General features: G+C 41.2%; 1 protein-coding gene across 1 annotated transcript in view; it reads right to left on the bottom strand.

Moving 5' to 3' along the window:
• LOC138854785 (uncharacterized) overlaps nucleotides 1-12,446 on the bottom strand; it is a 438,528-nt gene extending 426,082 nt beyond the window's left edge. The window contains exon 1 of the mRNA XM_070099855.1: nucleotides 12,201-12,446. Coding sequence (XP_069955956.1) covers nucleotides 12,201-12,424 — 224 coding nt within the window. The 5' untranslated portion in view covers nucleotides 12,425-12,446. The remainder of the gene's footprint in view (nucleotides 1-12,200) is intronic.
• Nucleotides 12,447-14,087: the final 1,641 nt, after the last annotated feature.

Raw genomic sequence — 14,087 nt, 5'->3', positions numbered from 1 at the left:
TGAGGGTAGCGAAGATGGAGATACAGCGATTGACTGAGGAAAACAAGAGAATTCGTGGTAGTCCTCCTGTCTTGAGTCCTCAGGTCAAGAAGGGAATGTGGTCAGTGGCTGGACAGCATGGAACGAAGTTGACGATCAAGAAGACGAATGGAGAGGTAAAAACGATGAAGAAAGACTGCTGTGTAAACATCTAATGCGTTCTCTGTGCTACCCGATGAATGTGAGTCAACTACTGGAATCATCACGACAGACGTCACCAAGGAATGTAAAAACATTATTGTTGTTGTTGAGGGTAGCCAGATTAGATACATGGATAGGGCATTCTGCTTGAAGGATAGGAGTACGAGGCAGAGAGTGTGTTTTTCTGGGGCTGGGATGAAGGATATTGTTAGCCATCTGGATGACATTGAGAGGTAATGGGAGCAATCCTATTATCTGTCTCAGTGCTGGAGGCAACGATGTTGGCAGACATAGAAGTGAGGACCTGATTAGCAGGTACAGGTCAGCAATAAAGATAATTAAGAGGAAGGGTGGGAACCCTGTCATATGTGGTATTTTGCAAAGGAGAAGAGTTGGAAATGAATGGTTGTCCAGGGCAATTGGTGTCCATTGCTGGCTAGACAAATACTGTAAGGAAAATGCAGTAATATTCATTGACAACTGGGACTTCTTCTATGGCAGGAATGACATGTATGCCAGGGATGGGGTTCACTTATCTAGGTTTGGGGTGGGAGCACTGGCAACTGCAGTGGAGGGAGCTGTTAGGTCTTTAAACTAGGAATAGTTAGTGGTATGGGTTTTGGCGGGAAAACAGTGAAGTCCCAGTGTAGTAATATGAGTACTAGGAGAATTAGTAATAGGCAAAATGAGGTGAATGCATCCTAATGCAGGAACTTGTGAGCCTTCCCTTTCATATTGGTACGCAGCTACTCAGTTATGCTGATGATCTTGCACTCATAGTGAATGGGAAAGGCAATTTGAGGCGACAGGCTCAAAGAGCTTTGGACCTAATTACGCAGTCTTGCATGGAACTAGGCCTCAAGATCTCTGCCGAGAAATCTCTTGCAATGATGTTCAAGGGACCAGATCCTGTGAATAGATTACATATTCAGAATATAGAACTTGAGTGGACAGGCTCCTACCTATACTTAGGAATCTACATTGATAAAAAGCTGACCTTTCAGAAACAGGCTGAGTATGTCGGGTCACGTGCTCTACTCAGACTCAACGCCATGATGAGGCACCGTGCAGGGGCAAGCAAAGATGTACTTCACTTGTACTATATACAAGCTACACGCTTTACGGTGGACCAGCGTTAGCTCATCTCTTCCTGCAGAGCAGGCAAAGGGTGGACGTCGTACAAAACCAGGCGATAAGAACTATGCTTGGGGCCCCCATCTGGACCAACACAGCATGTCTCAGATCTGAGGCCCGGCTTTCTTCCTTGGATGACAGAGTAAGATACATAAACGCCTGCAAAGTAGCCACGATTCTGCATCGGCAGCAAGGTACCCCACTAAGAAGACGGATATTGACAACCATGACACAAGATCCAACTCTCTTCATGGACTACTCCTGGATCCGTTCGTTTTGTGCTGCTGGGCGGAACCTGCTGCCTATACAACTACTCCTTGAGAAGAGTTGTGATGTTCCTGTTGCTGGATATCCACCACCTCCCTGGCACCCAGATCCGGCCTATGTTTGTGTCATGCAAGTGCCTATCTCTAAGCCTCTCTACAGTCAAGATACCCTCGGCAATCATGCTGAAACAAGCATGGCACTGGCACAGGGATGCACATGGGCAGTGTAATTCACAGATGGTTCTGTTGACCCTGACAGGAAGAGAGCAGCAGCTGGACTGTACCACAATGGTCACACACAAGGCTGGCAACTCCCTGACCACTGCACGATCCTTCAAGCTGAGCTGGTGGCGATTCATCAGGCATTGTCACATGCCCTACGACATCGACTCAGACCTGTCATACACGTTGACTCCACCTCTGCAATCAATGCCCTCTCCCATCCTCAACCACAGGACAGTGTTCACCTCATCACATCGATCCTGAGCATAATGACACTTAGAGGTTCAGGGTAACAGATCGACAATGAACTGGATCCCCAGCCATGCTGGCATCCGGGGAAATGAGGCGGCAGATGATGCAGCCAAGGCAGCCACAGAGTATCCACATGTTGGGATTAATGTTCCCATCAGTCTACGACAGACCAAACTGATGGCTGCCAGAGCAATGAAATTTATGGAAGAGGTCTTAGGTGATACCCCATCTCAACAGTGGTACCAAACAACGGCTCAGGAGAACCCCCTCCACATGATAGAAACTGGTCCAGAGCACAGTGTACCGCCATCCATCGACTTCGTTTGGGCTTTCCCACAGCCAAGATGATGGTAGATAAGGCTGAGGAGGAGATGTGCCAGTACTGCTAGCACGTTGTCCAGCGCCCCCTAACACACTATCTTCTGGAGTGCAAAGTTACTGAGACACAGTGCAGGCAACAAGCACTGATATCCCCTCCCGAATAGGACCCAGAGATGACTGCGGCCACACTAGTGTACCATGGAGTCAACGAACCAGACAAGCTGTTGCCCGTGATAACAACATATCCTCCTCCCCGTTAGTGTCCACAGTTAGGAGTACATACGATGTTGTCGATTATGAGATGCACCAGATGAACTGACCAGCAGCATGTCACATCATTGTAGAAACCTTTCTCCCTCGGGAGCCAAGATTAGGACCCATGCCAGGACTACAGTCTTGGCGAACATTATACATACATATTGGAAAGCCAGTGACACTAGATGACAAGGACAGTAATAGGTTTTGTGGAAAAACAGAAATGAGCATGAAGGGTAAAGAAAAAGGAGGGTCTCTAAATATACATTATGCTAATACCCGTAGTGCTAGGAATAAGATGGACGAGTTGAAACTAGTTGCTAGTGCAGGTAACATTGATGTATTTGCCATAACTGAGACGTGGTTCAATATGAAAAGTCGGGACATGCCTGCTGAATGTCACATACAGGGTTTTAAATTATTCCAAGTAGACAGAAGTATCGGGAAGGGGGGTGGGGTGGCACTGTATGTCCGAGATCGCTTGAACTGTTGCATAAAAAAGGGTATTAAGTCTGAAGTAACACACAGTCTGTTTGGATAGAATTTTCAGAGGGACACGAAAAATTTATTTTAGGTGTGATATACCGTCCCCCAAACTTAGATAGGGACCAAGGGAGACTACTATGGGAGGAAATTGTTAAGTCCACAAGGCACGATAACGTAGTAATTCTAGGAGACTAACTTTAGTCATATTGATTGGAATTTCTTGACTGGGAATTTAGAATCAAACGACTTCTTAGAAGTAGTTCAGGATTGTTTTTTGAAGCAGTTTGTGACAGAGCCTACAAGGGGAAATAACCTGCTTGACTTGGTTTTGGCAAACAAGGAAACTCTTGTTAATAATTTAGAAATTACAGAGGAACTCTGCACAAGCGATCACAAATCAATTATGTTTAGTGTTGAATGGAAGTATGATAGTAGGGATAACTCAGTAACAGTCCCAGATTTTCGCTTAGCAGATTACAATGGGCTTAGAGAACACTTATCATCTGTGGACTGGGGTAACGAAGAGAGCTATCAGTATGACAGCTTTCTTAACACAATACATGCTGCCCAAAGGACATTTATCCCATATAAGGAAATTAGATCAAATAAAAATGACCCCAAATGGATGAATAATAGGCTCAGATATCTTTTAGGACAGAAAAAAGGAATTTATAGGCGCATCAAAAGAGGTGAGGGTCATCTTAAGAATCGGTACATTGACATTAAGAGGGACGTTAAAACGGGGATAAGAAAAGATAAACGGGACTATGAAATTAAAGTTGCTAGGGATTCGAAAACCCAAAAAGTTTTTTCCAGGTTTATAGAACAAAAGTTAGAGATAAGATAGGTCCCCTTAAAAATAACTCTGGGCATCTTACTGACAAGGAGAATGAAATGTGCTCTATTTTTAATCATTATTTTCTCTCGGTCTTCACTCAGGAAGACACTGACAATATCCCAGTAATTAATTTTTATAGTGGGCTTGACGATGATAAATTATGCAATATGACAGTCACTACCGAATTGGTTATCAAACAGATAAACCGGTTAAAGCAAAATAAATCCCCGGGCACTGATGAACTTTTTTCAGGGGTTCTAAAAGAGTGTAAAATGGAACTTTGTGAACCATTGACTAATATTTTTAATATTTCTCTTCAAACAGGTGTAGAGTCTGATATGTGGAAGATGACTAATGTAATTCCTATTTTTAAAGGAGGGGACAAGTCGTTACCGTCAAATTACCGCCCAATAAGCCTAACCTCAATTGTAGGCAAATTACTAGTCAGTTATAGCTGATAATATAAGCCATCTCGATAAGCACAGCTTGATTAATGATACTCAGCATGGATTCACAAGGGGCCGTTCCTGCCTAATTAATTTATTAACCTTCTTCAGTAAAGCTTTTGAGGCCGTTGATCATGATAAAGAATTCGATATTGTTTATTTAGATTTTAGTACTGCACTAGAGACTGTTAAAAAAAAGTGGCAGCTCATGGCATTGGGGGAAAAGTGCTGTCATGGAACGAGTCATGGCTCACTAATAGGAAGCAGAGAGTATGCTTAAATGTGGTTAAATCAAAGTGGGGATCTGTAACAAGTGGCGTACCACAGGGATCAGGCTTAGGCCCGTTGTTGCTTATAATATATATCAATGACCTTTATGAGGGTATTACTAGTGATATGAGCAAATTCCCCGATGACACAAAGATAGGTAGGATAATTTATTCAAACGTAGATGTTAGGGAACTTCAGGAGGATTTAGACAAACTCTATTCTTGGTCAATAAAGTGGCAGATGCAGTTCAATGTAGATAAATGCAAGGTTCTGAAGCTCGGGAGTGTCCATAACCCTAGCACTTATAAGTTAAATAATGTAGAACTTAGCCATACAGATTGCGAAAAGGACTTGGGGGTTATGGTGAGCAGCAACCTTAAACCAAGACAGCAATGCCTAAGCGTACGTAATAAGGCAAATAGATTATTGGGATTTACTTCTTCAGCCACGGCCCATTGTTCTGATGCGATTTGAAGTCATCTAGACACGACCACATTATAGAGAAAATATTTGTCTCCGCATGTGGCTGGATTATGATTATAATCAAGGGGAAGCGCTAAACCCGTAGGATTATACAGCGCCTGGGGGGGGGATGTGGAAGGCATTCAGGCTTAATTCGGGGAACTGGAGCACAGATCCAATTCCCTAAATCAAGAGCCCCTCACCAACATCAAGGAGCCTTCCCTGAGGGGCGTGTGGCGTGAAAAAATAGAAAATACTACAAAAACTGAGTAAGAGGGGTTGGGTTGGAGTGGGACTTGCACATAATTTAACAGGGTTATCAAAGCTTATTCAATGGGTAGCAATGAATGTGGGTTAGGTAGATATTTTTGTTAGTGGGTTTGGGTTTAAGATGGACCTGCCTAATATGGGTCAATAGGCCTGCTGTAGTGTTCCTCATTTCTTATGCCAATTTGTGATGCCGGGAATGATGCCAATTTATAATTACGATAAGATCTTTCTACCTGTTAATACTGGCCCATGTAGTACTGTGGTATAAGTAGTATATACCTGAGAGGAAATGCGTGACATCCCCACAGCTATCATCATCCTAGTGAAGGTTATAATGCGAGCCATTTCCTCATCTTGTTCTGCCGCTGGGCAGACTAGAGATCTGGACCACCATTTACCAGCTTTTTTTTTCCCCTCATCGCTCGCGGTTGTCTCACGATTTTGGTGGGAAGCCGGTTACTAACTTAGGTTGGGGTCTGCCGGGACTCAGGCAAGGGGGTCCACCTGACTTTAAAAATCCCAACAATAGCTATGTTAGTCATGTGTTATTGTTGTCCACATACTGTTAAACAATTATATACAATAAACTCTTACAACTATTTACAGCAAGTAATGAGTGTTCTATTCACTTAAACTGTCTGTAGTTTCATAAATGAAGTTTTAGTTAAGCTACACTATATGACAAATTACATTTGTATATACAATAATGACATATGTATGGCACAGCACTTGTATAATGTTTATCGCACTAGATGTTTATTGAAAAAAAAATCGAAACCATGAAAACCAATAGTTCAATTTTCTAATTTCTTTAATGAAATTAACCAATTGGCACATACTCAGCAAAAACAAATAATCCAAATCTTTCTTTACGATACACCAGCATTTAATGCTTGAAGTTCGTCAGCATAGGAATTCAGCAGTTACTGCACAGAATCCAATTTGTTAGCATAGGTATCCACTAGTTACAGCATGTCCAGTTTGTTAAAAGAGGTAACCGGGGACTTATGCAGCACAATAACAATATAGACCATCCTCTGAGCAAGGCACACCAGCACTCAAAGTTTGAAGTGACCTTCTCAGGCATTCTCTAGTTATTACGTGGAATCTAACAATTTCAAGTTTATTACGTATGTTAGTAAACTGACGAAGTTATACCTTAACAACAAACTTATAGAAGACGCTCTTTTTCTCAAGTTGCGTCAGTCATTAAGATAAGATAAGATAAGATTTCGTTCGGATTTTTAACCCCGGAGGGTTAGCCACCCAGGATAACCCAAGAAAGTCAGTGCGTCATCGAGGACTGTCTAACTTATTTCCATTGGGGTCCTTAATCTTGTCCCCCAGGATGCGACCCACACCAGTCGACTAACACCCAGGTACCTATTTGCTGCTAGGTGAACAGGACAACAGGTGTAAGGAAACGTGTCGAAATGTTTCCACCCGCCGGGAATCGAACCCGGGCCCTCCGTGTGTGAAGCGGGAGCTTTAGCCACCAGACCACCGGGCCACTAGTCATTTAGATACGACATCAAAATATTCCCCAGAAAACTGACCACTATTTAAAATTAAAATTGGCAGGTTAGCACCAACTTCATTAACAATCCCTACCTCCTAAGTAAGATACAACACAATGGAAGTTTGAAGCTGCTCTGAAGAGGCATTCTCAAGTTATTATACAGAAACCAGGATAAGGAATGGTTATTAGAAAATTGATGGAAAAGTGAACGAAGAAAATCAAGTGAATTATTATAATCAAGGGGAAGCGCTAAACCCGTAGGATTATACAGCGCCTGGGGGGGGGGATGTGGAAGGCATTCAGGCTTAATTTGGGGAACTGGAGCACAGATCCAATTCCCTAAATCAAGAGCCCCTCACCAACATCAAGGAACCTTCCTTGAGGGGAAAATCAAGTGAAGCCAGACCGATGTTACTGTAAAAGTAGGTTATTATTATTTTTTTTTTTTGGGGGGGGGAACACAAGACAAAAGAGAAACAATAAACTTCAATTTAGGTGGGAAGTAACATTAAGTAACATTAATTGAATGCTGCTAGTTTTAGCACTGCCTGTTTTGGCACTTCCAGTTTTGGCACTTCCAGTTTTGGCACTTCCAGTTTTGGCACTTCCAGTTTTGGCACTTCCAGTTTTGGCACTTCCAGTTTTGGCACTTCCAGTTTTGGCACTTCCAGTTTTGGCACTTCCAGTTTTGGCACTTCCAGTTTTGGCACTTCCAGCTCTGGCACTTCCAGCTCTGGCACTTCCAGCTCTGGCACGCCCAGCTCTGGCACGCCCAGCTCTGGCACGCCCAGCTCTGGCACGCCCAGCTCTGGCACGCCCAGCTCTGGCACGCCCAGCTCTGGCACGCCCAGCTCTGGCACGCCCAGCTCTGGCACGCCCAGCTTTGCGTAAACGTGTCATAAACATCATAACGACAGAATAATTCTTTCAGACAATCTTCAAGGAACTACCAAGATGCGATCCTTAGCCACTTCTGAATTTTCAATAATAAACAAACGATTTTATAACCCTAAATAGCAGGTTTAAATTCTATCTACTCCCTTCTTAAGGGCAACCCTTCGCGGACACCTGATAAACAAATCGCTGCAAAGCAGCAAGATATTTCACATTACATTAGAGAGCTGTAGGATGCATTACGCAGCTATAATATATATTACGCAGCTATATATATTACACAGCTATAATATATATTACGCAGCTATAATATATATTACGCAACTGTAATATACATCCTCACAGTTGTAATATACATCACATAGCAGTAATATACATCACACAACTGTAATATACATCACATAACTGTAATATACATCACACAACTGTAATATACATCACACAACTGTAATATACATCACACAACTGTAATATACATCACATAGTTGTAATATACAATACATAGTCTTAGTACACATTACACAAGTTTAATACACTTCATAATTGTATTATTGCATTCATAAAGAAGCACTAAACCAGTAGGGGTCATACAGACCCTAGGGAATGAGCAGCAATAAGATCCAATTTAAGGAGATAATTTCTTTTATAACAGTACCTTCCTTGAGGCTTCAAACATAATACATAACACAGCTGTAGCATAAATTACAGTGCATAGCTGTAACATACATTACAATGCGGCTGTTTATATCTCAGTGACTTTCTGGTAAGCTGCTTGTCTTACCTCGTAGCCAACATGTTTGGTTTGCAAGAACACCCAGTCAGTATGTACGTGTATAAGAAAGATTATTATTAATCTTAATGTTTAAAGGGGTGGACCGGAAGGCCTCAGTCAGCTGACCAAAATTACCAGCGGCGGGTCATAAAATAAGATTCGTTAGGATTTTTAACCCTGGAGGGTTAGCCACCCAGGATAACCCAAGAAAGGCAGTGTTTCATCGAGGACTGTGTCTTATTTCCATTGGGGTCCTCAATCTTGTCCCCCAGGATGCGACCCACAGCAGTCGACTAACACCCAGGTACCGATTTGCTGCTAGGTGAACAGGACAACAGATGTAAGGAAACGCGTCGAAATGTTTCCACTCCGCCTGGAATCGAACCCGGGCCCTCCGTGTGTGAAGCGGGAGCTTTGCCAGCCAGGCCACGGGGGCACCCACTAAGACCCGCGCCAGGAAACACCTGTCCTGTTTCCCGATGAATCTTACCTAACCTAACCCAATCAGTGAGGGGTATAGCAACATTTATTAATAGTTTCTGCTGCCTACGTTTGAAGTTATCTCTCATTCGCATTCTGGGAATACTGATGACTCTGGGACCACCTGGTCACTTCCTCGAGTTAAGAACATAAGGATATAAAAAAGAAGGAACACTGCAGAAGGCCTACTGGCCCATGCGAGGCAAGTCCAAGTCTCCTACCGGCTTAAGTCAATGTCCCAACCTAGTCAGGACAGGTCACATTCACTTAAGGAGCACGGCATCTGACCTAGTAGCACAAACTAGTCAGGTCTAACTCACACCCACCCGCACCCACTCATTCATTTATCTAACCTATTTTTAAAACTACACAACGTTTTAGCCTCTATAACTGTACTCGGGAGCTTGTTCCACTATCCACAACTCTTACCAAACCATTGCTTTCCTATGTCCTTCCTGAATCTGAATTTTTCCACCTTAAAGCCATTGCTGCGAGTCCTGTCAAATCTAGATATTTTTAGCAAGCTATTTACATCTCTTTTATTTATTCCTGTCTTCTATTGATACGCCTCAGTCATATCGAATACCGACAAGATGAAGAATCAAGTACGTATCTTTATCTGTTGACGATCCGTCATCCAATGGCTTTATCAATACAAATTCAAGGACATTATATCTCTGAATTTGTATTGACGAAACGCCTACAAATAAAGATAACCAGATGTTGGGCATGTGTCTAATCCTTTATTTTGCCGTGTCACCAACTGGACATGACCAGGGCCGGGACAATACTGGTGAACCACGTTTAATTTTTCACATACTCAAGTACACCAATCACATATCTCTACCATCCGTGGCCTACTTAAAGTGTCACCTGTCACTACCTTCGGGTCAGTAGTCTAGTCTGACATTCCAGGCTATTAACTGTCCTTTCCGTGACTACCTGACTACGCTTGGTTACTTCTAGTATACACTTCAGACAACCTTAACTTACAATAAAAAAAAATGATTGAAATCGGACTATTATTAAAAAAAAAAAATCTTGTTAAATCCTGCACCCTCCTCTGTCCAATCAGACCTCTTGCAAGACCGCTTGTATCAGCTAGGTCTGCCGTCATCCAGTGACCACCTACCAATTTTGTAATTATAGGGGAGCGCTAAATCCGTAGGGATCATACAGCGCCGGTGGGGGGGGGATGGAAGGTATTCAGGCTCAATTCTGGGAACTGGAGCAGAGATCCAATTCCCTTGATCAAGAGCCCGTCACGAGCGTCAAGGAACCTCCCTTGAGGGTACCAAGAGCTTTTTATATATAGTTTTGTCATTTCTCGTCTCGTGTCTTATGTAGCGTCTCACTATTCAAAATTTATATGATGAAAAAGTATTTTTTTTATCTACGTCAATGTATTTTTTATTATTTTTATAAGTTATATTTTTTTTATATTTTTCTTCAGAAAACTTAAGTAGTGTACTTTTGTAAATTTATATTGAAGACCATAACGTTACTCTTACGTCTGGCTGCATAGCTGCAGTATACGTGACTAATGCATATGATTACTATACATAACTAGTATGTATTCCCTAGATGATTAATGTACACAACCAGTACGCATTACCTATCTAGTATACATATATTTATTTTTTACAGGGGTGGAGGGGTAAGCCAGTGGAAGGCTTCCGTCAGATGACAGAGAGCTCCAGTGGCGGATCATCACATGACTAAGACACGCGTCAGGAAACACATGTCCTGTTTCTGACTTATCTAAGATGGCTGTAACATCCATTCATACACACAGTACAAATACATATTTAACAAAGGATCCAACATGCATTACATAAGTGTATTATGCATTAGGTAGCTGTATAATTGATTTCACAACTGTATTATACATTACATAGATGTAATATACAATACATAACTCATATACATTACATATCTGTAATATACACTATATAGTTGTAATATATATTACATAGCTGTAATATACATTACATAGCTGTAATATACATTACATAGCTGTAATATACATTACATAGTTGTAATATGCATTACATAGCTGTAATATACATATCTGTAATATACATTACATATCTGAAATATACATTACATATCTGCAATATACATTACATATCTGCAATATACATTACATATCTGCAATATACATTACATAGCAGCAATATACATTACATAGCAGTAATGTACATTACATAGCAGTAATGTACATTACATAGCAGTAATATACATTACATAGCAGTAATATACATTACATAGCAGTAATATACATTACATAGCAGTAATGTACATTACATAGCAGTAATGTACATTACATAGCAGTAATGTACATTACATAGCAGTAATATACATTACATAGCAGTAATATACATTACATAGAAGTAATGTACATTACATAGCAGTAATGTACATTACATAGCAGTAATATACATTACATAGCTGTTATATGCGTTACATAGCAGTAATATACATTACATAGTTGTAATATACATTACATAGTTGTAATATACACTACATAGCTATAATATACACTACTGAGCTATAATATACACTACATAGCTATAATATACACTACATAGCTATAATATACACTACATAGCTATATACACTACATAGCTATAATATACATTACAGTTGTAATATACATTACACAGCTATAATATACATTACATAGTTGCAATATACAGTACATAACTAACTGTAATATACATTACACAACTAGTACTGTACAGGTTAAAGAAAGTCAAGTCAAAGTCCGTCTCCACAACACAACATCACTGACTTACATTATCGGGAATGTCAGGAAATGTTTCGTTGCTTGTATAACAACATCAAACAAGCAGGCGGCACTTAACGGGAGGCTGTCAACAGAGTGAACACTACATAACGGTAACGTGACACTTCTCTACGCTGTCAGCATCCACTGGCGGCTAGAAGCATCAAGCCTCATCCTATATAGACATTACGGTGGTATAGGTTTGACGTGAGAATAGGAAATCGCTTATATTTCAACAACTGAGAGCCTAGCACTGGTTTGCATAGACGACATAGATTTAGAACACTTCTAATGGGCGGGCAGAAATTAGATAACACCTGGAATCCATTAGTATACAGGACTCACATGATTCTGTAGGGTGGTGTAGAGGGTAGGTAGAGAGGAGAGCGCGCAACACTACGTATCACTGGTGTGGGACAACTGAGGGAGTAGCGGCTGGTGGTGTGTGTATGGTAACTCAACCAGGGTTGGCGCCGCCTCCTCCTTCCTTCATACTGACGCACTAACGCGCACTCATTCACGCACGCATTCCATAACGCGCACTCCCAAACGCACTCACAGTGAAACATTCATCCACGGACGCACTCACAGTGTAACACTCACTGACGCACTCACAGTGTAACATGCACGCACGCTCGCTGAAATATTTCCTGACACGCACACTCACACTGGGACACTGATACTTGTACTTACATTGAAACAAGTGATGGACACGCGCTACAACACTCACTCATGGAGGCAATCATACCGAACTGCTTTTTCTCACGAACGCACTCATGCTAACACACATTCACTTACGCAGTATGAACGTATGCTAAAACACACTCACGGATGCACTCACGATGAAATACATTCACTCAGTTTAAAAGACATTAAAGTGCGCACTTAGGCTAAAACATAGACACTAACGCTAAAACAAGCACTTACATAGAAACACACTCACGATAAAGCTAACTCACGCCAAAATATAATCGTGCTAAACACGCAAAAAAAAAAACACGCATACGGAAACACACAAAATGCATTCACATGATGAAAAACATCAGTAATTTTTATTTTACACTTCCCACTAGGAAAGACACTGGCTGGTAGACCTACTGTAGTGCTGCTTCTGTTCTTATATATTTAAAAGTAAAAAAATGACCAAGGGATTAATGGCATCATTGATGGTATGCAGTACCTTCAAGTTGATAAATAAGACACGTGTGCAACACTTAATGTCCTTAATATTAACCCATCTGGATGAATACGATACATGTATCTTTAGTGACGAAATGTTTCGCCTACACAGCAGGTTTTTTCATTAGAGTGAAGAAGACAGTGGAAGAGGTGGAGTGGGAGTGACCACATTAAACAAAACAACGGCAGCTTCTCCATCTCTGAAGTCTTAGCAAGAATCCTCCTGAAAACAGTAAACCCTGCCATCACATAGTCTCTCCTGTTATACTACACAAAGCACATTACAGAGAGTGAACACTGAAACAGGCTGCCTCTTTCCAGTCTATATTTGTCCAACCTATTTTTATGTTACCCAATAGCTTTTATGACCTTTTACTCATGTACGAATTAATTGCTCTACCATATTGTATTACTACTACTACTTTTGTCACTACTACTACTACTACTACTACTACTACTACTACTACTACTACTACTACTACTACCACTAGTGAACATCTAAATGGTACCTCACTAGTACTTCACCTCACTCTGAGCCTTTATATACCCTCTGTGTCCATGTATTGTTTGTAATGACTTGATAAAGCTCCTGGAGAGCGAAACGTTGCCACAATAAAATGTCACATTAGTTGCACTTGTGTCCTTTTACTTTACATATTGTCGGTAATTCTACCAACTTTATTACAGTAATATTAAGATCTACATTATTTAGTTTATATGTGGCATGGTTATTATCCTTTCCAACATTTAGAACTTTGTATTTGTTTATATTAAACTGCATCTGCCACTTCTCCAACCATTGCATCAATCTATTCAAATCATCCTGGAGTGCTCTAATGCCCTCATTAGAATGAACTGCGCAGCCTATTTTGGTGTCATCAGATAATTTGCTTATGTCGCTATTTATTCCCTCATCTATGTCGTTTACGTAAATTGTGAACTACAAGGGGTCCAACACTGACCCCTGTGGAACACCGCTTGTGACGTGTCCCCATTCTGATTTCTCTCCATTTATGCAAACTCTCTGCTGCCTATTTGTCAACCATGCCTCTA

This window comes from Cherax quadricarinatus, chromosome 69 (genome assembly GCF_038502225.1).
Source record: "Cherax quadricarinatus isolate ZL_2023a chromosome 69, ASM3850222v1, whole genome shotgun sequence".
Lineage (NCBI taxonomy): Eukaryota > Metazoa > Arthropoda > Malacostraca > Decapoda > Parastacidae > Cherax > Cherax quadricarinatus.
The sequence above is the reverse complement of the archived record's forward strand: the minus strand, read 5'-3'. Positions and strand labels throughout refer to the sequence as shown.